Source organism: Lissotriton helveticus, chromosome 3_1 (genome assembly GCF_964261635.1).
Source record: "Lissotriton helveticus chromosome 3_1, aLisHel1.1, whole genome shotgun sequence".
NCBI classification, from domain to species: Eukaryota; Metazoa; Chordata; class Amphibia; order Caudata; family Salamandridae; genus Lissotriton; species Lissotriton helveticus.
This window is the reverse complement of record NC_136061.1, coordinates 1,385,342,110-1,385,368,361: the sequence shown is the minus strand read 5'-3', so window position 1 is coordinate 1,385,368,361 and position 26,252 is coordinate 1,385,342,110. Positions and strand designations below refer to the sequence as shown.

General features: G+C 45.0%; 1 protein-coding gene across 2 annotated transcripts in view; it reads left to right on the top strand.

Moving 5' to 3' along the window:
- The window catches only part of SLC49A4 (solute carrier family 49 member 4), a 670,368-nt gene that overhangs the window by 395,350 nt on the left and 248,766 nt on the right, over positions 1-26,252 (top strand). For both annotated transcript variants that reach the window (XM_078682027.1, XM_078682029.1), the window contains exon 7: positions 12,602-12,729. In XM_078682027.1, the coding sequence (XP_078538153.1) occupies positions 12,602-12,729 (128 nt within the window). The remainder of the gene's footprint in view (positions 1-12,601; positions 12,730-26,252) is intronic.

Genomic DNA, 26,252 nt, shown 5'->3' with positions numbered 1-26,252 from the left:
ATGTTGTCCTCATCTATGAACACCCTAGTTTTCCATGCTTTTATCAAATGTACTTCAGGTTTATTTATTAAGAGAAAATATGTGGTAAATACAGACTGGTTTTAAAAGTGCAGTGCTCCTGTTGATCATGTAAATAGTGTCTGAAAAGCTATGTTACATTTTCTCAGTATTGAGAAAGATGAAGCAATTTGAGCTAACTGTAGTGCCTGTCAGTAATGCTAATTTCTAGGTTAGATGGAAGAAAGAACAAGTACACTTGTAGAGATAGGAGTTTATTGTTTTGAGTTTACAAATGTGCTGTAAGCCGTGACTGCACCAAACAAAAAAAAGTTGATCTTTATTGCCCTACGAATGGTAATATAGTGCAACCTCTTTAACTAGGAAGCAGCAAGGAAGGCTTATGCAGCATTAACATTGACTTAACACAGAGTTCTTCAAAGTCCGTACTGGAGAGTCGGATCCATGCCAGATTTTTAAGAAAACGACATTTATATAAATGGGGATATGTTAAAAATCTGGCATGGATCCAGCCCTCCAGGACCTACTTTGGAGAACCCTGTGTTTAACATGAATGTCCTCTTGCACCCACATATCAAAATGTGCACTGATCTATTTTATAACCACATATGGACGTTGTTTTCTTTGAATCTAATTTGAAGTGCCCTGTAGCCTCAATATAGTTACTAAGTTTCATGGCTCTGGTAGGCCTAGAAGCTGTTTTATTTGAGGTAGTACATTTGTACATTTGCACATTTCCGGCATCTCGTAGGAATGCCTAGCCTCCCTTTTGATATTGGCAAACAAAAGTATGATTTTAAGAAATGAATGAAGTCAGTAGTGCGTTCTTGAATTGTATTTCTGTTTCACAGACATCTTGCATTTCCCCTTGAGAAGATCCTAACACTTGCTTATGAGATATGTCCAGTGAGAATAACTAGTTTCAGACACAACTGTGCGTTCTCTAGGCTTGTACTGTATATATAAATGTATACAAACTGTTCAGATTTGCATGCATTTTACATTCCATGCTCTTGGCCATTTTGAGCGAGGGCTTTGTCCTGTAACTCCACCACACTCCTCGAGAACCTTCGTCAACCTAGGACTGAAACAGCTCGTCAGTACTACCACCCACAGAGCGGGCCACACCCTCGACCCCATCTTCGCGGGAGGATCAAACATCTGCTTAAACCACATCACCCAGCCACTCTGGACAGACCACCACTGCGTCCATTTCACTGTCAACACCAACACGGCACGTAAGCCTGCACCACACCCGCTGCAAAGGAACTGGAGTAAGGTCACCGAGGAACACCTGAACTCCGCCCTCCTCCAAAAACCCCTAAGGCGACGACCGACACCATCTCTGCAGCCAGGGAGTTCCACCGCTAGGTCTCCTGCTGCGCCAACAAGTTGGCACTTCTCCGCCGCACTGCCAAACAACACCCACTAAGGGCCGCCTGGTTCACCACCAAACTCCAAGAAGCCTGACGCTCCTGCAGACACTTGGAGAAAACCTAGAGGAACCAGAAGACCAGAGATGCATGGAACAACCACAAGAGCGCCTGAAGGACTACCACCAGCATATAAGGGACAGCAAAAGGACCTTCACCAGAGACAAAGTCAAGACCAACGTATCCAACATCAAGGAACTGTTCAACGTCATTCAGCAGTTCGCAAAACCCACCTGCGAAGCAACGGACCCTCCCAGGAACTCTGCGACAAACTCAGCTCCTACTTCCACCTAAAGATCAAGGCCCTCTACGACAACTTCAGTGAGCCTCCAGAAAACAGTACCACACCACCCACCACCGCCGAGAAGCGACCATCACCTCCTGGGCCCCCGCATCCATCGAGCTCATCTACTCAACCATGAAGAAGATGCACCCAGGAGAACCAACGGACCCCTGACCCCCACCCCCTAAAATCTTCCACAGGGCGCTGTCATCGCACCCGAACTAGGACAAACATGTCCGGCATCTGCCCAGACAACTGGAAGCGTGCGGAGGTGAAACCCCTCCTCAAGAAACCAACTGACCTGAAGAACTACCGGTCCATGTCTCTCCTCCCCTTCACAGCCAAAGTCACCGAAAGACTTGTGAACGCCCAGCTTACCTCCTTCATCGAAGAAAACTCCATCCTAGACGCATCCCAGTCTGGCTTCCGCAGCAACCACAGCACCGAGACCGCCCTCTTCGCTGCCACCGACTACATCTGCATGCTGCTAGACCAGGGACATACCGCATCCCTCATCCTCCTTGACCTCTCCGCAGCCTTCAACACCGTCTCACATCGCACGCTAGCTGCCAGACTCCACAACGCAGGAATACAGGGATCTGCCCTCAACTGGATCCAATCCTTCCTCTCCGGCGGAACCCAGAGGATCGGACTCCCCTCCCCCTTCCTCTCCTGCCCCACTGACATCATCTGCGGCGTACCCCAAGGATCTTCACTAAGCCCGACGCTCTTCAACATCTACATAGCCTCTATCGCTGCCATCGTCAGACACCATGGGCTTAGCATCGTATCCTATGCTGACGACACCCAACTCATCCTCTCCCTTTCCCTCACCAAGAACCCAGAAATCACCAGACTCTGCTTCCAGGAAGAAATGAGAAATGTAGCAGCCTGGATGAAGGACAGCTGCCTAAAGCTCAACTCCTAGAAGATAGAGGTCCTCATCCTCTGACCCTGCACCTCCGCCTGGGACAACACCTGGTGGCCCTCCGCCCTTGGGAGCCACCCACCCCTACAGACCACGATCGGAACCTTGGCACAATCCTCGACTCCTCCCTCTCCATAGACTGCCAGATAAACGCCGTCGCGTCCACCAATTTCAACTGCCTCCGCATTCTCCGTAAGACCTTCAAATGGATACCCCCGACTGCAGAAAGGCCGTCATCCACGCACTCATAACCAGCAGACTAGTCTATGGCAAAGCCCTCTACACCGGAATCAACAAAACTCTTCTACACAAACACCAAACCATCCAGAACGCCGCAGCCAGGTTCGTCCTAGGGACACCATGCTACGAACATATGACCCAACACCTACGAAGCCTCCACTGGCTCCCCGTCGAGAAGAGGGTCAGCTTCAAAGTCCTCACCCACGCCTACAAATCACTCAACAACATCAGACCGAAATACCTCAACGACCGAGTATGTTTCCACCTACCCAAGAGGAACCTCAGGAGAGCCGGCAGGAGAGCTTTCTCCTACATCGCAGCCAAAACCTGGAACGAGCTACCGGTCAACATCAGACGCTCCCCAACCCTCCACACGTTCAGGAAGGACCTCAAGACCTGGCTCTTCGACTGACCCATACCTGCACCCCTCGCCCCCAGCTCCTTGAGTAGCACACTCTATAAACTACTGATTGATTCATTGATTGAACATGGAAATTAACATGGCAAAAAAGTGTTTTCTCCATATTATTGGGACCCCATCCTTTTTTTCTTGGCCCCTGCTTGACGAATCACCCCGAAACTTTACACACAGCAGCTGCAGTGAGTGGCGTATATGTTTTAAAAAATTCGCAAAGAATTGTCAAACAACGCCAAAGATATTGGCAAAAGAAAAAACGCTTTTCCTATGGAAACTAGGTCCTCACTATAACTAGCTACTGGCAACAGCCAGTAGGTTATATATATATCACGGTGATCAAAGCCATGGGAGGCTGAAACGCATTGTAGTGTTGGCTGGAATACATCTTAAAACCAAAACTCCGGAGTGCAGTGTCTTTTGTAATAAAAAACAAATTATATATATACACACATATACATACATACATACACATCTTAACCCAGCATGCAACTGCATCTCTGGCTAAGTTGCTGCATTGTAGCTGCCTAGATCTTTTAGTCCCCCTAGTGTAATTGCTTCACACAGTCACCTCTTTGTGGCCACACCTCTGATGAGACAAGCACTCACTCATACTTCTTGTGAAGTTTTGTTTCCATGCAGAGGTCATTCTGATTAAACAAATCTGTAGGACTCACTGTATGTTATGCACAGTGGAGAGCCCAGGTCGGAAAAATAGTTTTATTAGGTCTAGCACTTGGCGATTACAGCGCGAAAGCATTGTCTCGCCTGCGAGTCCATTAGTCACCGGCTCTGCTTCCCAGGAGACAGGAGATGGGCACACGCAGCCTCAGGAATCTGATCAGGTCGCGCGCCCATTACTCCCGTGAACAGCATGCCGGAATCGTATCAGGACGCATGCACAGACACGCGCGCACACACACACACACACATGCACACAGACACACACCCTCACACCCTCCCCCCCCACTCACCGGGCTCTTTCCGCTGCTACAGGCTCCGCCGCATCACCTCACACGCTGCTCTTCCTGGAAAGTAAAGGTACAGCCTACCACGCTGGTTGTTACATCAGCCCGCTCGTGCACGCACCCAGCGTTCTTATTAGCCAGGGGGACAGTCATTCAGAAAGGTGACTATTCGCTGCTACGTTCCTGCACTGATCCCGCCTATCTCATCCAGCGCCGCTTCCTCGCCTCTCTCTGTCAGAGCCTGCATGCACAGCACCTGTGTCACCTTGTTATGTTTTGTGTGGATTAGTTGAAGCGGGCTGCAAAGAAGAGCTATAGCTAACTGGTGAAAGCGTGTGTGTTTGTGAAAGAACCACACTATTGCAAAAATACCTATTGCGGAGAGGTGCCACCTATAAGTACCTGTTATGGTTTTGTGCAAGTAATCGAGTGCATGTTTATTTCCACTAGCTCGCGAGCGTGTGCTTCTTGATGGGGGTTTCCATGGAAGGCATGGTGTACCGATGCTAGTAAGAATGCACTAGTTGATTCCGCGGGTGGGGTCTCAACAAATCGCGATGGGCGTGGGGTGTGAATGCATTATTAAAATGGCACTAGTACATATCTTTCCTATTTTGGCAGCCGTGTAGTCCGAAAGGGACTGTTATGTTGGCACACAATGCCATTCGTGCTCCTTTAGATCATGTTAAGTTGATGTTGTCTTGTGAAACACACATGTCTAAGCATTGCTTATATGCAGTGGTGGTTGGGTTCCAGAGGACAGCCAGGGATGTGCAAGTTCTGATGAGAGGGCTGGTGTGGGCTGGCACCTCTGTCCGCGCGGCAATTACTGCAGACTCACAGGAAGGGGTGCTTAGATAGCAATGTAAACATTCTTTGGCTTCCCTGGACACGTTCAGCGAGTGTGATGAAAAATTCATTAACATGAAAGAGTGCAGGGACTGACTAAACATGTACGAAGGGGCAGGGCTAACCTGGCGTAAGTGCGGGCAGTGTTGAGCCAGGAAGGATAAGATGCGGAGGGGACTTAATGTGAAAATGAATAGACGCAGTAAACAGTTTTAAATGGGTTTTTTTTATGTCACTTGTTCGGGTATAAAATATTATGGGTCTTCATGAGCATCCCTTTCTGTGAGTGTGGAGGAAAGGAGGCAGAAAAGGGTATAATCAGCTTTGTGGAGCAAGGGTTGGCAGCGGTATTTGGAGGAGGGGAGAGGGGGTTGAGTGGGTGTGAAAAAGAATGTAGAGGAAGGAAAGGGAGTGGACGGGTGGGAGCCTGAGGAGGAGCAGGCCGGGGTGTAAGTGACAGTGGGAGCAGGCTAGGCTCCCGTCTCCCCCGAGGTCGCTGCTTGGAACTTGTTTGGCGCCAGGGTAAAGGCTGTTGGGGACTGAAAGGCCTGTCACTAACTCCCTGGGAATTCCTGATCCAGAGGTTCATGAAATGTCGCTGCACAATTATTCCAGTGTGAGCCTATTGTAAGTGATCAGCAAAGAAAGGAATGTCCTTATTTAACAAGGAACGTAACTCTGACTCGGCTGAGGGAAAAAAACAAGAAGTTGAAGCCTGGGACAGGTCCTCTCCCAGATTAAAAGATGGTTGTTATTAGTATGATTAATATCTGCGTTCAGGGGTCACGGTGCAAGGCTTCAGAGCTTGGCCACAGACCGCAGGGGCTTCCTGACAGAGTAGAGCGAGAGAGAAGGGCCTGCTCGGGGCACATGAAAATGAACATTGAGAACTTCGAGGCGCTGAGGGAATGGCTTACCCGTACTTTAGAACCGATGTAAGTAAAAGATGTGGGTGGTAGTGGCTGACTGTCTTGTTGGAAAGACTTGTTATGGTCTGGTTTGACAACGCAGCTGCCGCCAGATAATTATGTGAACATCACAATGGAAAGGGCTGTGGCTCTGCCTATATGTTCTGAGCCATACGTACATGTTTTATTTGTGCAGGAGTTGTGTGCTTACCCAAAAATAGTGCTCGCCCTCCACACGCCCGTGATCATTTTGTTTATTGATCCAGCTGCCTGAAGTTAAAGTTTCAAGGACACATAAGTGCTATTTTAATGCTATTAAAGTGTCTTAGATAACTAGATAATTTATGAATTTCTTTTCTTGCAGCAGCACAGATAAACGTACATGGATTTTTAGGTCTGGTTTGACAGTACATTCATAAACCAGACCTATTGGCATTGCCAATGCTTGTCTTTACATTTATTTAATTTATTCCGAGGCTCAAAAGAAGCAAATCTTAGAATTAGGGACACTGGGTCATTGAACTATTCTGCTGCATTTGTAACCTGTGCACTGCTACTCACTGATCTCTGCAGAATATACATTAACTCTATAAGCTAGGATACTGGAACTGGATGAACTTTGTGACCTGAAGTTAAAATCCAAATAGTGGTAGGTAACATGACCCACTGTGATAACATAGCAAGAGGGCTTGTTGTTCCCAAACCAACCAACCGACCCACACTTACCCCCATCCTCTTTGCACTAACAGACACACTCTAGTTCTGCTCATGAGCAAAGATTTTCACAATTGAAGCTAGGGTATAGAGTAATAAAAATAGATGTAGATAGCCAAAGGTGTTGGTTTTGTCAATTTTTAATGAAATATGGACATAGTTGTGTTAAATACATTTGGTAACAGATGTATACACTTTTAATGAAAAATGCTGTGCATTTGTGTTTAGTTTGACTGTCAGTGCTGTGCTTCCTATCCAAAATTGATTAGCCGATATAAAATGCTAGAGTTAACCCTTTAGGTGCTGCCGTCGGCCAACGGTCGTCACGGGCACTACCTCCCCAGTGCTGCGTGCGACCGCTGGACGTCCAGTTCAGCACTGGATAATGGACAGCGCAGCACTGGGGAGGTTTGTTTACTAGCTCCTAAGGTGTTAAATACTTAAGTCATAATAATCACTTCAGGCATTGATTGATCTTCATGGGGATTTTATAGCACCACTTTCAACTGAAACAGTAAAATAGATGGACTGCATACAATAGATGCGTATAATCTAGGTTAAAATTATGGACAGAGCAAATGCACATTTTCAGCCCCCTCCCAATAAAGATATATTGACTTAAAATGTGATATCATCTTTCCTTTGAATATATTCAAATTAACATCTGTGTTTGTCTGTCGTGCAGCAAGATGAGTTGGAAAAAAATTAGGAGACCAAAAATATTCCAGTATTGAAAGTTGGCAGAACATTTGAGCCTGCCTTTCATTACCCAAACCCTTGCATACTAATGTAACAACGTGTATTCATTCTTCTTGAAGGGATTGAAGCAGTGGATATTATCTCGACCTCCCAACAAGATTTACCCAAGAGAGGACCTATGTTCTCTGATTTACCATCAAGAGTGTCTATTGTGTTTAGCTGTATTAATTCTCAGAAATACATTTCATGATGGTGGTAGAAACTGCCCCAGTCCCTGTATAAGAGCAGACTGGAGAGGGCGAGCTATGGCTGCCCTTACTTGGGCTCAGTGTATCGTACGCAGTGACTAGCTTGCTAATGAATAACAGCATGCAAAATAATTCATCATATATACCATTTAAATCTATTTGGTCTAGCATGATGCATGCTTTGATAATACAATTACCCCATTATTGGGTCTTCGAACGGGCATAGCTATGAAGTCCATAATTTGCAAGTGGAATATCCTTAGTCAACCTTTGCTCACACTTGGTGGGCAAGCCTTATTTGTAGATTTGATTATATAAACTCAAAGCTATTTACTAGAAATTCACAAAACTCTTTTAGGCTGTCATTTGAATTTGGACTATCACAGGTTAGATACTCATAACGGTCTTTGCTGCCCTTCTAATTGTCTCCCATTGACATATACAATATAAAAGCGCATCTTTCCATTTCCTCTTCTCCAACTCATCTTTCCTTTCTTTTCTTTCCTTCTTTTCTTTCAAATTGAATTTGCAGATCATTTTGGGTTGGAAGCATTACATTAGATTAGGGGGTATTCAAATACTGTGAATGTGAAAATAGCTGCCTCAAATTAGTGTTATATTATATGTAAAATTACTAAAACAGTTGCCTACAGGTTGTCATTCCAAATTAGAGGCATGTTAGATTCACATGGAATAATCACAAGTTTGTGAGGTCCTGCAGGTTCCCATGTCTATTTTTTAGGCATCTTATTCCAAAGGTTATCCGTAAAATGGGCAACTAAATGGAGGCTCTTGTTACCATCAAGCTGCCTAACAATAGTATATAGAGCGGTGTTTTGCTGTCTATGTTATCAAGAACACTTGGTTTCTGTTGGTAGCTGTGTGGGGCATCATCAGTGAGACCACCATTACTGTCATATAGTGTGAATATAAGGTGACTGAGACATTTCTCCATCTGTAGGGAAGTTTTGGAACATACCGAGCTCGGATGCAGCTTGGAATATAGTGAACTCGAAAATAAGTTTGAAATGTTAATACCATACATTTTAATCTTTGAACTTTGCATTTGGAAGTTCTGGAAATACTTAAAAAAAAAAAAATTCAGCAGTAAGGATTGTTGTTACGCCGAGAGTCACAAATTCTGCACTTTACCCCTGCTAACCAGTGATAAAATGCCTGTGCTCCCCTCTTTCAACATGTCAGTTAAACTTGGGTTGGCTTGTACTGACAAAGGTATAAAAATCAGCTTAACTTGACGTTCTTTTACGGCTGCTCTTTTTCTTTTTTATATATATATATATATATATATATATATATAAATATATATATTTATATATGTATTTATTTATTTTAAAAACGATATGTTTTAATATTCATACCTTTACTCTTGTGATTAGACTTTCGCCCGTATTGTTTCTTGATAAAAGGGCGATGTAGGTAGGAGTAGTTGTTTCATTATACCATTATAAAGCAGTAGTTCTGTGTTTCCACTTTCCACTGCCCAACCCATCTTATATCATGAGAGCATTTTATTCAAATAATTAATATTACAACTTTAGGCGTTGCGCATCTCACCCAGCTGTGGGTTTGTGTCTTTTATGTGTGTTAAAATAACGTGCTGTAATCTTTTCTTCACTTCTGGGTGTCCTTTTTATGCACTCCTTGTTTAATGCTTGATGTCATAATGCCCAGCTACTTTCCTTGTTCTGCATTTGTGTATATGCCTACCTCTTCAGCATTCCATACACAAACCTCCTCCTTCTTTCAAAGGTCTAAGATGTCTTACCCTGGGCTGTCACTTTGTTTTTTTATTCTCCTCCGTTCTCAAGGTGTACATCTATTGTGGCCTCACTGGCCTGTCTTCTGTTTTGGCCGCAAGGGCTAACATGAACATGTCCCCTGTACCAATTTCAGTTCCTCTCATTTGCTCGTGACGTACTTTGATCAATGTCTTGCTTTCTACTTTTTTCCACATTTGGGGCAGATCCCGCCATTGTTTTATAGGGTATGATACCGATGTTTTTACGATTTTTCTCTAACATCTTTGCGAAATCCTCTAGTTTATTTGTGGCCGTATACTTTTTGGATCTGGGAATAAGCCTCGGGGTTCAGTTATCTTTCCATTATTTCCACTGTCAATTTCCAGCATTGTGTTAGAGTGGTCATGTATAACATCACATTCCCACGCCACGTCAGAGGAATCTGCCACGATTTCTTAGATCTCGGGCAAGCATCATTCGCTCCAGGGAATATTTTATGTTATTGCTGCTCTTGACTGCATTTTCTTTCCATTCTAGTTAAACTGTGTCAAGTACAAATTAAAATTCTTACTTTGTATTTAAATATAAATTAGTCCTTAATATCAGCCTATTATAATCCAATTAAAATTACGGTAATGTGTTGTGGTGGTTATTCTAATTAGTAAATATTAAATAGGGAGGTAGTGAGTGAAAACGGAGACAAATCTTTGGCTTAATTTCAGGTGAGCTGTGTAGTGAATTTTGTGCTCCAGGTTACCTAGGTGCCTATCAGATCCCACTATTAATACATTCATTTATTTATTTATTTATTTATAAAGTTTTATATAGCGCGAACAAGATCCCAGAGGATATCAGAGCGCTTTACATTAGGAAGGAAAGGAAGGACAATAATGCAAAATTAACAGGTAGGGATAAAAACAAGAATGATCACAGGTTACATGCAACAAGCCACAAGGTGGTTATATTAAACAATAGTAAAAGGTGCATAGAATGCGTAAGGAAGCGTAGTCGTAAATGATGGTACCATGAAAGTAGGCACAATGTCATCGGGCAAGAGAGACCAGCCCACTTACGGAAGGAACATATCCTACTCTCCCGAGTCTTCCATGGTTTTTCTGTTTCATTTTGAGATGTAATGTAAGGGTGTTCCCCTTCCCCCTAAATTCTAGAGCCTGGACTGTATTATAGAAATCGATACATATAAAAAAAAAGTAGCTGGCACTTCGTACAGTCTGCATATTACTAAGAAATATATTTTGAAGGCACTCGTTTTATAAAAAGATGTTTTACATTCTGCAGCAGTCTATCGTATATTTTGTTTAAAACAATGACTTCACAGGGCTTTCTGCCACAGGTTAGGCCCTTGTAGTACTATAAATTATAGGCTGAATGGAACGAAACATTCAAAGTCTATAAATTAATTTATTAGAGTTTGACTTTACAGACTAATTTGTGCATGTACTAAGCAATTGTTTTCCCCAACAGAACCACTTGTAGTCTTTCTTGTTCATATCCTGAATTTAGCATGTCTCGAAAAGACTGCGCAAGTGCCGCCTCGGCAAGACCTAAAAAGCACCAATTTTTGATTTCTTTTCTGCAGTACCCTAAAGCAAAATAACTACTGTGAATCTAAAATAACAAAACCATGATGTATTCTGAAACATGGACTGCAAACAGAGCCTGCCACACCCTCACATTATTTCTAATAATGGGGCGAACTGTGCTGGTCTGTAGTGGTATACCAATACTACAGCTGTCTGTGAAATATATATTAACGAATTAAAATATATATTAACAAATTGCATCCAAAATGTGAAAGAGCTTTTGTTATATAGTTAAAGCATACCTTTTCTGGAAATGCACTAAAACCTATACTGTTTTTCCCTTTTCAACGGCAAAGCAGTATGAGCAAAATATCTGGTCTCAAAACCAAAATGTTGTACTGTGTGGCGCAAGGCATTTCAGTTCTGGTGGATGTGTGTCGGTGGGCTCCACTCTTTAACTGATTAAAGAAGAGTTTTAATGACTTCAAGCTTCGGTGCATTTTCTTTACTACGACACAAAACTTGTTGTAAAGCGAATTAGGTTCGGAGAAGGATTTTTCATTTTGGAAGGAAAACATGCCTTCTCGCCCAGCTGCCATTAAACTTTTCTAGTGCCGAGGGCAGCACGCTGCATCTGTTTCCCAACTTTTATTACCTCTCAGAATGCATATGACTCAGGAAATGAGACAGTGCTGCTCGAAGAGATAAATTGTTTGCTAAAGCTGGTTCTTTATAAACTACCTGTCCTTTTGTAAAAGAATAGGCCTACTAGGATTATCTCGTTTAAAACATAAAAACATAACCATTTACTCTCGGTCTACGAAATAGGTGATTTGCTTACAAAAGACCAGAAAATAGTTGGCACTAAACCAGAGTCTGTGCTATGAGATTTTTACTGCAAATCATACACACAGTCTAAATGTATACAGTTCACACATTTCAAAGTAAATTTGAAAAAGTAAAAGGCTTACCTCTACGGATACATTTACTGACATAACAGCTTTTTTCGGACACTATGGGTGAACTGATATCTGCGTATAACTTATTTATATAAAAAAAGGATTAGATGTGATAGGGTTGAATGTTTTCACATATAAAATAGTCTCTTGTGCACTCAAATGGAGTCGGTTGGGGAAATCGAATCAGCCAGTGGGGTGGATAGGGCACAGTGTCTCAAGCCAGTGGTAGAATGTTCTAGAGTCAGAGAAGCCAATAGCTGAAGGAGGTGGCCATAAAGCTGTTTTTTGTATGTAGAGAGTATATTTTGAATATGTCATGTTCACCATGAATGGCACAAGTTCCATTACACCTGAAACCTAATTCCTATTAATGGTGCTAGCACTATTGCATGTCACGCCTAAAAATAAAGGCAATGCTTGAATAAAATCTACAATATTTTGACATCCATTGGTGGTGTCAGTTTTGTTCAATTATCTGGTATAAAGATATTTCAGTTACATTTGCGACTAGGACCCTGAGGCAAGCACCAACTAAGGTTCCCTTGCCTCATGGATGGTGCCTAGCAATTACAAATTGCATGTTTTCTCTAAATGTTTATGGCACTATGTTTCTGATCTTTTCTGCTCTATTTCAGATTTGCGGATTATATACGGGGCATGCTGAAGCTCATCCTAGTGTTACTGTTTTCTGGTGCAACTCTGTCTGCCACTTGGTTCACTCTGACCTCATTGAGTAATGTCACCCACCTTCCTCTAACATCAGGTACGCAGAAATATACCTTTCATGTTCAGATGTTGATATATGCAATTGAAGTATGTAATTTCTCTTCCGAACAAGTGCTATGGGATGTACTTGGAAGCACAGTGTTGTATTTTGTTGAAATACTAATCAAAGCATCTGCGTGTTTTTAAAGAAAATAATATTACTGACCATGTTACCTATTAACAAGGACTAATCTGACGAGTTAGTTACATGTGCCCCCCTCTTCTTGGGTGGGTGGTCTTACCCTGCTAGCTATGTCAGTTTTTTTGTTATCTGTTTTAACACACTTGTGTTTTGGACCACTGGTGTTTGGAACTTAATGTGCACAGCTAAGAAATTGATATCCTCATCCTTTGCCCCATGTTCATGGGGGCACCTCAGTGGTTACACCAGGGCCGGTTTTCTGTGTAACATTTTTTAATAATATTATCAGGGTAAGAGTGGAATTGTTTTCACTTCTGCAATATGCAATAGACTCCCCAGACCAATGAAGGCAACACAAATGGCTCTGTTCCAGCACTACCCATATGAGGACCTAGTTGTGTCTCTGTGCTCTCCCCAATTTATTTATTTATTTATTAATACAACTTGTAGAGCGCGTACGTTTGCCCGTAGGCGTCTTGGCGCTAAGATTACTTAGACGGGTCTCTGGGTGATAAAGCATTGAGACGAGGGATTTCTTACTGGTTAAACAACCATGTCTTCACCAGTTTCCTGAACTGAAGCAGGGAGTGTGCCATTCGTATGGTTAGCGGGAGCGAATTCCAAAGTCTGGCAGCGGATACTGTGAAACGCCTATCTCCCCAGGTAACCGTTCTAGTGCGAGGTACTGCCAACTGTTGTAGTTGCATCGATCTCAACTGTCTGGTTGGGCAGTAAATAGAAAGCTGCTCTTGCAGGAATCTTGGGCCCGTATTATGAGTAGCTTTGAATGTTAGACAGAGTGTTTTGAATTTAATGCGATTTGTTTTATAGTCAGCCAGTGGTAGCTCCTAATGATGTGGCTGACAGATGGTCTTTGAGCACTCGGAAGTTATAGATGGACTAGGGGCACTCTCTTCTCCTGTGAAGATTCCGTGCTGTGGATCATGACAGCTCTGGGTTCCCCAACCAGAAATTCTCACAAGACTGCAAAGACACCCAGAAACAGGGAGCTGCTTATTTCCTTGCTGCAGAATCCAGGATATTGATTTTGAAAGACACAAATACACAGTGGGTGGAGAGACATGGTGTGACTATGTGGTGGACTGTAATTAGTCCTGATTGGCTTCTTCCCATCACACATAGCTCCCATGGGACCTCAGATCAGGGGAGCACGCAACTTCTTGACCCGGGCTCTCTGAGGATGATAAAATTCCCTACACCTTATTCTACATTTTGAGTTTATTGTTTGTCGGTCTCTAACAATGGTGCCCTCATTTTTACACACACTTGGCTACTGTTTGGTCCCCCGAAGATGGGCGTGGGAAGCACACTCCCAGTGCTGGCATTCCACGGTAAACTGAATTACTGGTTTTGCCATCACATTTATAGGGGTTTTAAAGATTCTCTCTTCTCTATTGCGGTTTCCTGCAAGAGGTGAAGGTGTACAGTACAATGCTCATCTCTGCTTTGTGAATGCAAGAGACTCCGGAAATAGCATACCTAAGAATTTCTGGGTTCCCAAGGTTACGAAGTGGTCGGTAGGGAGTTTATAATTGACTGCAGGTGTGACCAGTGATTGACTCCATAATGAATTCTGTACAGCATTAGAGTATCATATTCAAAACAGTCGAGAGGTGTCCCCTGGCATTTGGCCCTCCGACAGTTACATTTTGCTCATCTGAAATCCTGAGTCGGAGGTTAATACCTTCCTACTCCCTCCCTCTTTGGAATCCCAAGGGGAGCTAATTTCCTCAGACTACTAGGGATTTGCTTTTCAAAAATAACAAAGGACCCAACGTTTTTTGCCTTACCTCTCCCCCCTTGTGGCAACACTAGTTTTTGATATGACCCCTTTTGGCTGTTCCCAGATGGTTGTTTGCTACACCAAAGCTCATGGGATACTTACTACGTTATGCTAGATTAATATATTAGCGTTTCACTTTACTTGGTTGGTCTGGTGATAGCTATAGAACAGCATCTACTAAAATGTGATTCAAATGCTTGAATTGATGGTTTATTACTGCTGCGGGTAGCTATGTTCACCATTCCATCATATGTAACATGCCTGCACCATTTTAAGAGAAGACTATATACCAAGCAGCCTGGCCCCACCCCATGAGTAGCAGTAAAACTTTCATGATAAGTCCATGTTCTACCTACATGGTAAAACACGCGTTCTCAGGTATACTTTGTTTGATCTCATCCAGGAGGTCAAGCATGAGTCCATATGCACCTTAAACATGGAGTCTGCATCTGACAACATGTCTCAACATTGAGAGAGCAAACCAGTTATTAAAAATGCAAGCAAAATATTTAAGTATACGATTCTAAATGATGTGGACCTCACTGATTTTGAATACAGCCAATATACCTTCCTCAGTTTCATGTTGATTACTGCAGTAACTTACTGAAATGTTTGACAGCGTAATTGTAATGCTTCTGGAGTTCATGGATAGAATCACACTAAATGGAATCTGTCACAACAAGCATACAATGGCTTTGTAGGAGTAGTTTGGAATCTAGAAGCAAATGCAGATGTTATTTTGTCACATAATCTTCTTCAGGTTCTGATCCAGGGGAACCAGACTCTGAGAAAAATGTTTCATCTTCAAATATTTTCAAACGTTAGACGAGGTAAGACTTATGTAATCCAGCAATTGATCTTGGACTATCTGTTCACAAATTATTCAGTCAAATGAACAGGAGTCAAATGCCCTAAAAAAAAGGCACAGCAGAGAGAAAACAAGTATTGACAAAGTTAAATTGTCTCAATTTGCCAATGCTTGTTTGCTGCCAGCATTGGTTTTTTGCAGTACTTTAGAATTGCATTGCATACATTGGCAATGCCAGTAGTGGTGGGCAGACAGTTTGGATTAGTATTTTGTGTGCTTCCAAGATCTCCCATCACATTACATTTAGAACAAATGTGGTGGCCATCTTGTTAGTGTACACAATTACATTTCAACTTGACTTCCTGCACTGTTGACTGTTTGCCAGTGCATGTAGAATTGATTCTTGTGCATTGGTATGTTAGCAGCGTCCTGCCATCTTAGAATGTTATTTTGTATACTTTCAAGGTGGCATGTACTGTGCCAATCATGTGGGTAGCAGTGCATGGGAGGAAAGGGACGAACGAGACACGGAGTAGCCACAGTTCTCAGTGTCATTAGTTGGAGAGGTGGCAGAAGAAGAAGAGGGAAGAGCTATAGAGACAATATGTGTGTGGGAAATACTGAAGATGAGTGAGGAGTTGGGCAGTGGAAAAGAGAAGGAGGAAGAGAAGCAGGATATGCTGTCTTATTCAGCGGTAAAGCTGAAGCGCTAAAGTTGCATGTAAACAGAAAACTGATTCCCTAAAGTCATCAGTGGAAGGATACACTCAAACAATTAAAAAAGTGCGGTGAAACACGAATGCTCCTAGCACAGAACAAACACAAAAGTAGGGAGGAGTGCCATTGATTAGGAGCAGGGAATTAAAGAATTATAATCATGAGTAAGGGCAGAGCCCAAGGTACCTGTAAGTATAACATTACTGTCTGCCACAGACTTTCTGTAGCGAGAATGCAGAAAAGAGAATTAGGGAATACAGTCTACTTTGGTGAAGAGTATGAGAGGTTGAGGAAAAAAGCAGACCATACAAGGATAAGGGGAAACTGAGAGGGAAATAAGAAAAGAGGAATAGAACAGGAATAGGTGTAAGAAGGAAGAGAAAGATGACAAAATATTTGACATAGAAAAGAGTTAAGTGTCCTAGTTTAATATTATTTGTTGGTACCAAAATCAAGTTATATTGCTTTGGCCTGCCCAGAGTTTCTCTGTGATTCTTGGCTAATGATGTCTTTAAGATTCTAAATAATAAATGTTTCAGTAGTTTGTGCTCTATGTTGTAGGTTCTCAGTTGACTGGTCGAATGCAAATTAACACGACAAGTTAAATGCAGTGGTGGCTGCCTCTGAACTGGGGTGGTGAGCCGGGGGAGGCAGGTGCAATCAATAAACTTACCTTTGCAGCCGCCGCACACCTCTCCTGCACCGCACACCTCTCCTCCGCCTGCTGGCAGCACGGGAAACACCCAGAGTTTTGGATTCTCCAAGCCAATCACAACGCTGCCTGAGAAGCGTTGTGATTGGTTAGAGCGGCCTGTTTGGCCTTTCAGGCAGTGCCTGGGGAGGCTGGGCATGTTCTCCACGGTGCTGTGCAGCACAGCCCAATGGAGAACATGGCAAGTACGCATGACAGTTTGGCCAGCCCTAGAGAGCCGGTCAAGCTGTCATGCGAACGTAAGGAGGGAGTACAAACCGCTCCTGCTCCCTCTGCGGCGAGCCAGCCCCGCCCCGCCCAACCTAGCTGGAGCAAAGAAAAGTAAAATTATCAAAACTTATTGTTATTATCATTTTCTTTTTCTTTTGCACTGCTCCAGGAGCGACGCTCCTCTGCCTTAGGGGAGGAGCCGCCCCTGGTTAAATTGCTATATTTTGCGCCTTGAACAGGCAGAGTTATGGATTGGTCTGTATCTTATCAAAGAAGTTTGGCTTTTGGGCAGGTCATGGCCTCCACGTGTCTAAGTTGTGAAACATAAGCAAACCCCTTAAAAATAACTCCACCTTCTAATCCGAGAGGAAAAGGTCTAATTTACCGCACCAAAATGGGGAGAAAATTAAATGGTCATACAAAGGCTGTTGTTGTATTATTCACATTTATCTTTCACCCACTATAGAAGAATGCTTGGGGCAGTGGGTCAACCTGCTTTATCTATTGGCTAACTAAACCGGGAGTGATTTTTAAAGAATAAATATGAAATAGCTGCTCAGGTACGCTACATGTGGAAGTATGAGTGCACATCTTTTAATGTGTTTTTTTTTTTACCTTAACAAAAAACATTTAAAGATTGTTGTCAATGCATTAGCATGCATGTACATGCACATTGCATTTCTGCAGTTTTTAAAAATACATTTACAATAATTATTACAAAAACAGTCTCTAGCCAAGAAAATAGGTTGTCAACCAATGCCAGAACAATTAGCTCTTCATGTGCTTTTTTAGAACTGCATTCAGTGGGTGGGTGGTACTACTCTAAAACAAATGAAACTGGTATTAGTAAAGAATAAAAATGGATTACCTTGATGCCAAACACTGTCAATAGGTGGAGCGTAGTCTTCTCAATGGTTGGTGAAATTTCAGGCGGTTGTTACTGTAGGCTGGACCTTGGTTGTGTGGAGCCTTGTGTATTCGAGACAGCAGCTTGAATTGCCATCTCTTCTGTAGGGGGAGCTAGGTGAGTGTCCTGTGGTGGGGTGTGACTTGAGTTTGTCGGGGACAGCAGAGGATGAGTCTGGCTTCGGCGTTCTGTGTGGTCTGAAGACTTCGTAGAAGGTGTGTGGCGATTCCTACTTAGAGGGCATTGCCATAGTCCAGTCGGCTGGTGATGAGGGCTTGTGTCACTGTGCGTCTCGTGTTTAGGGGTACTTGAAGATCTTACGTAGCATGCGGAGAGTGGGGAAGCAGGCGGAGGAGACCGCGTTGATCTGTGATTTCATGGTGAACTTGTTGTCAATGATAATTTCAAGCTTTGAAAAAGTTTGATTGACCCTTTGGCCAGAGAACTTCCATGTTCTACTTTTCCATGAATAGGTCAGCTGTCGAGCGCTTCTCTTTCTCTTGTAGACCCAAAAAACCAAAGTTATTTTGCGTTGATCTTTCAACACGTGTTCTGTTTAGCAATGCCTTAACTTGGGTCTGCAGTTCTGACATTTCATTTTCAATTTGTCCATTCTTTTTTCTGTTTCCTGTGCTTCATCTGCTACTTTCCCTAAATCTGTCCAGAGTAGGTTAACGTTTGATTGAGATTGTGCAATTTTTTATTTTGTAGGATCTCTCTGGAGCTTGCCGTATTTGTGGCAAGGAAAGCTCCCATGAGGACAGTTGCATCCCTTTGTGGCAGCGCCTTTGCTGATGTGTATTTATCCATCTTATTTTGATGCTTTCATTAGTTCTCGGTGTCCTTCGCCATTGTGCTTTTCGGCTTTCTTTCTGGGGCAGCTGTCTCTTTCTGGCACGACTAGCTTTACAACAGTCACCTCAGAGTTTTCCCTTCTGTTGCCAACAGCTCCTGCTCCTCATTTTCATATTGTACTTTAGAGATCATCATATTTGCCTTGGACTTGTGATCACCCAGATCTCCTGCAGCCTAATGTTTATGCTTGCAATATATATTTGTGGGCATTGCCCAGTGAATGTGCACACCCTCGATCTGAGGGTATTAATACTTATCCAGTATTATGGGTATCTTTCATAGATTCACATGCCTGAATCATTCCCCGTCGTCGGGGTGGGAGTCCCCGGTATAAAAAATAGTAATGTCCTAAAGACATATATATATATATGTATGTATACTAATAGGCCAGAGGCCTCACATTAGTAACCTATCTGAGTCCTTTTGTAAAAAAGGACCAAACTTTGGCCAGGAGCCAATCAGCTACTACCACCCTCTAGAACCTTCCTGGAAGGAGCCCTAGTCCCTCAGATTTTCTACCGCATGTCGTGCTAAGGGAGTCTCCACTGAGCTCTGCTCAGGTTTCTGGTTTTTCTGGATATTATCCATAATTTTTTCTCTTTATTTACTCCTGTAAGGAGAGCTAGAGTCTCCTATGTCTACCACTGCTAAGCAAGGGCTCGTCAGACCTTGCGCCTCATGTAAGAAGCTGAGACTGCATGTAGATGACAAACATGAAGACTGCCTCTACTGTCTCTACCCTGACCACTCTGCCAAGGACTGCAAGGTCTGCCGCACTTTCTCTGTCAAGACTTTAAAAGACAGAGAGGGACGCCTGCTTCTATGGCTTCAGAGACTGAAGGACAAGGATCAAATAGTCTCTTCAGGTGAGAGCGAGTGTTCCTTTAGGAGCTCACACTCCTCTTCTAAAAGGCCCAGACAGACGTCTCCAGGTCCGTCTACTTTGCCTCCTCAAAAGAAGACGCCCAAGTCTTCAGAGGGTCGACCAAAGACCATGGCAGTGAAGATTTCTCCTCAGGAAACCACCTTCAAAAAGCCTGGGCTAGTGTCTTCTGCCATGCCTGTGACAGCGTCGACAGTCACCATCTCTACGTCGACAGCTTCTGCCTTCACCACCTTGACGACCTCTACTTCAACTTCGTCGTCGTCTGGTAGGTCGATTACATCTATAATTCCCGTTAAAAGGTCGTCGGCGACGTCGCCGTCGTCAACAGATCCTTCGTCGACAGCTCCTTCGTCGACAAAGCCGAAGCCTCCGTCGTCGACGAAAGCACCTTCGACGTCGACAACAACCTTGCCGACGAAGTCATCGACGAAGCCGTCGACGTCGACACCATCGTCGACGAAGCCGTTGACACCAGCGTCGACGAAGCCGTCGACGACGAGACCGTCGACGAAGCCGTCGATGACAGTACCGTCGACAAAGACGTCAACACTGCCGTTGACGAAGAAACTACCGTCGACGACGATACCGTCTACGACATCATCGTCGGTACACATGGCGGAGAAGTCTACGGCGGCCGCCAGTTCCTCGCCGTCGACGACCACCCCGTCGACGGGCCCGTCGACGGAAGGATCTCCCAAGCTGAAGTGTATCTATACACACTTCAGGATGTCATCGCATACGCTGATGCCAGAAGCAACGTCTCCTAGCAGAGTCCAGCCACTGCCGCCGGCTAATTTACTGGAGACTGAAAACTATGAAGAGGGCGCTATGTTCTCAACCGCAACAAGCCCATCACAGCTGCTTGTTAAAGTACATGAGAGCTCGGACAACGAAGATATGGATCAGGAAGAAATTCCAGATCAGGAAGAATACCATTCGCCTCCTCCTGCACAGCCTATGGTGTGCCTCCCGGCTTCAATTGTCACGGACCTCCAATTCCTTATAGCGGATTACAAACAGCGGTTCCCACCTACTCCGACACCTCCAGTGGTGCCACCTCAAGCTGCGTCGTCAGCTCCTCCTCCTCGCCATAGACCACCTCCACTGGTGATTACCCCAGATCCTGTGTCTCTGCCTCCGCAACAATCTTCGGACGAAGAGGAGGCTGTGGAAGAAGATGAGGAGGGTCAACAGGAGGAGGGAGAAATACAGGATGACGAGTAGAACGAATAAGTTATCTCACATCCAGCTTCCCCTGACCAGGCTCAGGCGGATTCCCCCCCCCCGGAAGACATCGGGGGGTTTCACAATATTATTGAGCGTGCAGCAGCAAGGTTCAAGATAGAAATGACCACACAACCTCAGGACTGCTTCTTATACGACTTCAAGGAGCCATTCAAGAAGTCGGTCAGGTCAATACCAATTATCGACCATATCTGGGACCAGGGAGTAAAGATAATGCAGAACCCCTCTTCTCTCATTCCAGTGCCGGCCAGACTTGATAAAAAATACAAGGCCCCGGACAAGACACCGGCATGTCTGACAGGCCAGACTAAACCGGACTCCGTGATTACACAGGCCGCACAGCGGAAATCCAACAATCCGGCCGCTGCACTGACTGCGCCTCCGGACAAGGAAGGCCGTAAACTTGATAACATCGGGAAAAGATTCTCGTTGATGTCGGCCATTAACGTCAGAGCGGCAAACTCTCTTGCGCCGCTACAATCGCCAGATGTGGGCAGATGTAGCCCCATACCTAGGCTCACTGTCAGAGGAGCAGAAAGACGAGGTCAAGAAAATTCTACTTGAAGGAGAGCGCTCCGCCTCAGAGATTATCGATGTGGCAATGGATATCGCCTCAACAGGATTTCGCCAGCTGGCGGGGGCGGCTGTTCTTCGGCGCCAAGGCTGGCTGAAAGCTACATCTTTCCGGCCGGAAGTCCAAGCCAAGGTACTGGACAATGGTTCGACGGCGAGCTTCTCTTCGGAAAGCATATAGACGAGATGCTCCAGGGTATCAAGAAAGATACCGAGACCGCAAGATCCCTTGGAACACTCCAGTACAATAATACTTCCTTTCGGGGCTCCAGAGGAAGAGGCCAGCAAACAAGAGGTGGATACCAGGGGTACAAATCCTCCTATGGCTCGTCCCAGCAATACAGACCTCAGTACCAGCAGAGGCAGCAACAAGGCCAATCTTCTTACAATAAGTCCTCCTTTCGAGGGAGAGGGGGGAAGAACCCCCCAGAAGACAGTGACTTCTTTCTCAAACAGGCCTCCGTTTCTTCTCCATGTTACGTAGTTGGAGGGAAAATTTCCAACTTCCTCCACAATTGGCAGAAAATAACTACGGATCGTTGGGTTCTCCAACTGGTTCGATTTGGACATACTTTGGAGTTTGTGGACACTCCCCCTTCGAACCCTCCATGTCCCATGCCACACAGGAATCTTCATCTTCTTCAAGCTGAACTCTCACTAATGCTTCAAAAGGGAGCCGTGGAAAGAGTTCCCAGAGGTCAGAGGGGGAAAGGATTCTACTCAAGGTTCTTTGTGATACGAAAAAAGGAGAAGAAATGGAGACCTATACTGGATCTACGGAACCTCAACACATACCTCAAAAAGCAATCGTTCCGTATGGTCTCTATTCAAGAGGTGTTACAACTGCTCAATTCCAGGGATTTCATGGTGTCCTTAGACCTCCAGGACGCCTATTTCCATATACTCATTCACAAAAGTCACCGCCAGTTCTTAAGGTTCACAGTGGCGAACAGACATTATCAGTTCAGAGTGTTGCCATTCTGCCTAAAGTCGGCGCCACGTATTTTTACAAAATGCCTATCCCCAGTGGCAGCCTACCTTCGCCAGCAACATCACCAGGTGTTCCCCTACCTGGACGACTGGCTCATCAAGTCCCCCACTCTAGAAGGCGCGAACAGGTCTTCGAATGCCTGTCTCCAGCTATTCGAGAGTCTAGGACTTACACTCAATCAGGAAAAGTACTGCAGCCCTCTCAATGCCTCACTTTCCTGGGAGCAATTCTGGACACACATCAAGAAAAGGCCTTTCCATCACTGGAACGTCAGGCCAAACTGAGGTCGCTGGCAACACACATTCAGCTCAACAACTCCATCAAAGTGCGACTTTTCAAGTCACTGCTAGGAATGATGTCCTCCAACATCCTCCTAATCCCACACTGCCGCCTCCGTATGCGTCCCTTACAGGGGGCGTTATCAGCTCAGTGGGTTCAAAGTACGGGATTCTTCGACGATCGACTCAGGATCACCCCGTTCATGGTGAAGGCCCTGAACTGGTGGCTTCAAATAAAAAACCTGAACCAAGGCCTTCCATTCCTCCTTCCAATCTCCCCACGCTTGATAACAACAGATGCATCATTGGAAGGGTGGGGTGCGTTCCTACAGGAACTTCAAATACATGGTCAGTGGTCGCCAGCCGAGAAGGTGCTCCACATCAATCTCCTAGAGCCAAGGGCAGTGTACCTGGCTCTCCGAGCTTTCCTGCCCAGAATCAGGAACTCCCCGGTGCTTGTGAGGACGGACAACACCACCACAATGGACTACTTAAACAAGCAAGGGGGAACCCGATCCATGACGTTGTCACTAGAATCGCAGCGAATTTGGAAGTGGCTACTCCAACACAACATCCCGCTCAGGGCATAGTACGTCCCAGGAGTGGACAACACCCTGGCGGACTCTCTAAGCAGGCAACGGACCATCTGCCACGAGTGGGAACTCGACCAACAGGCCCTCGACGCAGTGTTCTCCCAATGGGGCAAACCAAATGTGGATCTGTTTGCGACAAAGATCAACGCAAAATGCCAACACTACGCAAGCTGGCTTCCCCAGAAAGGGTCTCTAGGGGATGCATTTTCGATGACATGGTGCAACGCCTTTGCCTATGCTTTTTTGCCATTTCCCCTGATCCCCAGGGTCCTCCGGAAACTGAAAGCGGAGCATTGTACTCTGATACTGGTAGCCCCAGCGTGGCCACGCCAACACTGGTTTACAGAACTCCACCTTCTATCGCTGGAGCCTCCGATTCCTTTCAAGCCTTACCCTCATCTTCTCACCATGAACCAGGGACAAGTCCAGCATCCAGATCTGACATCTCTCGGATTATCGGCTTGGCTCCTGAGTTCAGAGAGTTCCAGGACTTAGATATCCCTCAGGACTGCAGGGTCGTCCTGGCCCGGGCCCGGGCTGACAGTACCAATAAGACATATTCCCTTAAGTGGAAGAGATTCTGTTATGGTGTAGAGCTAACAAACTGCACCCGTTCTCATCATCTCCATCACAACTGCTACCCTACCTGCTCCATCTAGCCAACTCGGGATTGGCCCATGCCTCAATCAAGGTCCACCTGGCAGCCATTTCTCGATTCAGACGCTCTTCGTCTGGTGTTTCTCTATGGTCCAATAGACTGATCAAGCAGTTTCTGAAAGGCTTATTCAGGACTTATCCTCCAGTGAGACCTTTACCACCTACATGGCAGCTCAACATTGTCCTGGCGCAGTTGATGAAACACCCCTTCGAACCGATACATAAAGCAGATCTCAAATATTTGTCATGGAAAACAGCCCTCCTGCTAGCTCTCATGTCAGTAAGGAGGGTGAGCGAGCTACAGGCTTTCTGTATTCAGGACCCGTTCCTTCAGTTCAAGCAGGACAGAGTCATCCTAAGGACTAACCCCAAATTTATACCAAAGGTTCCGTCTGCTTTTCATCTAAACGAACCTATTGTCCTGAGATCTTTCTTCCCTAACCCATCTTCAATGGCGGAAAGATCTCTACATTCCTTAGATCTGAAGAGATGTCTGAAATTCTACCTTCATAGAACGGCACAATTTCGCAAATCCAACCAATTATTTATTGCCTTCAGCAGGCCCAGGAAGGGCCTACCATTGACTAAGCAGAGCATTTCAAGATGGATCTCTGCAGCTATCGCCTTCTGCCACCTACAAGCGGGTCATCCTCTACCCGCCAAGGTTCGGGCTCTCTCCACTAGAGCGGTTTCCACCTCCATGGCGCTCTTTTCTGGGGTGCCCATTGTCGACATTTGCAGAGCGGCGACATGGAAAACACCACATACGTTCACCAAGCACTACTGCTTGAATTCTGAACTTCTGAAGGATGCAGCAGTGGGACAGGCGGTGCTCCGTCATCTATTCCATTAGAGGTGAGCCTTCTTCCTTTCATCCCACCTTTCCATTTTACTGTTTGCACATTTCTTATCCTGCTAATGCTTGCAGTTTCGTTTGTTACACTGCTGATAAGTTATTATCATGTGTTCTACATACTACGTTATGCGAAATGTGCTGCTTACTACTCGCTACTCTGATTCAGGCATGTGAATCTATGAAAGATACCCATAATACTGGATAAGAAATGTGTTACTTACCTGTAACTGCAGTTATCCAGTATTGGTATCTTTCATAGATTCACATGCGACCCACCCGCCTCCCCTGGAAGGGCTCACCTTGGTTCTCTCAGTAGGTACTACTTAGCACTGTGCTTACGAAAATCTGAGGGACTAGGGCTCCTTCCAGGAAGGTTCTAGAGGGTGGTAGTAGCTGATTGGCTCCTGGCCAAAGTTTGGTCCTTTTTTACAAAAGGACTCAGATAGGTTACTAATGTGAGGCCTCTGGCCTATTAGTATACATACATATATATATATGTCTTTAGGACATTACTATTTTATATACCGGGGACTCCCACCCCGACGACGGGGAATGATTCAGGCATGTGAATCTATGAAAGATACCAATACTGGATAACTGCAGTTACAGGTAAGTAACTCATTTCCTTTGTTTTCCATCCTAGCCTACACACACACACACTGCGGGTCATCTCAGCTTTGAATCTTGTGTAGCCCAGTTCCTGGGGCAAGGGAAGGTTCTCATTTACGCCCCTACCTGCTTAAATGCCCCCTTTCAATTGTAGGTGGGAGAGAGGAAACAATCTTTCTTGTTTCCTCCAATTAGTCACCAGACTACTGTACCCCCGCCTGCCTCTCCGATTCTCTGATCAGAGAGGCTAGAAGAGGCATGATGATGCAGCAGCCACTAGCTTTGCATCTCAGGCCCACCCCATCTGCCCCACCTTCCACTATCCAACCATCATCTATAGCCAGGCCAGCCAACACCTGGAGAGCATTGAAGGTGCCATCCAGGTGTTAGCTCTGTTTCTAATCCCTAGTACAGAAAGGAAGAGCGAGTCCACTGCTTCCAAAATAATGGGCTAGCAATGCAGGCCCCTTCCTCATGTGCATTACAATGTCTGCTGTGAGTCCTGCATGGCCTCTAACAGTCTGTGGTGCCCTTTTATCACCTGTGTACCTTTCCTCAGCATTGTTGCTCTCTGCACCAGATCTGCACAGGCAGGCCGCTGCCTCCTGCACCCTGTTCCAACACGTCTGCCTCCGTTTTCCTCCAGGCGCACCTCTCATGTCTACTCTGATGAGTACC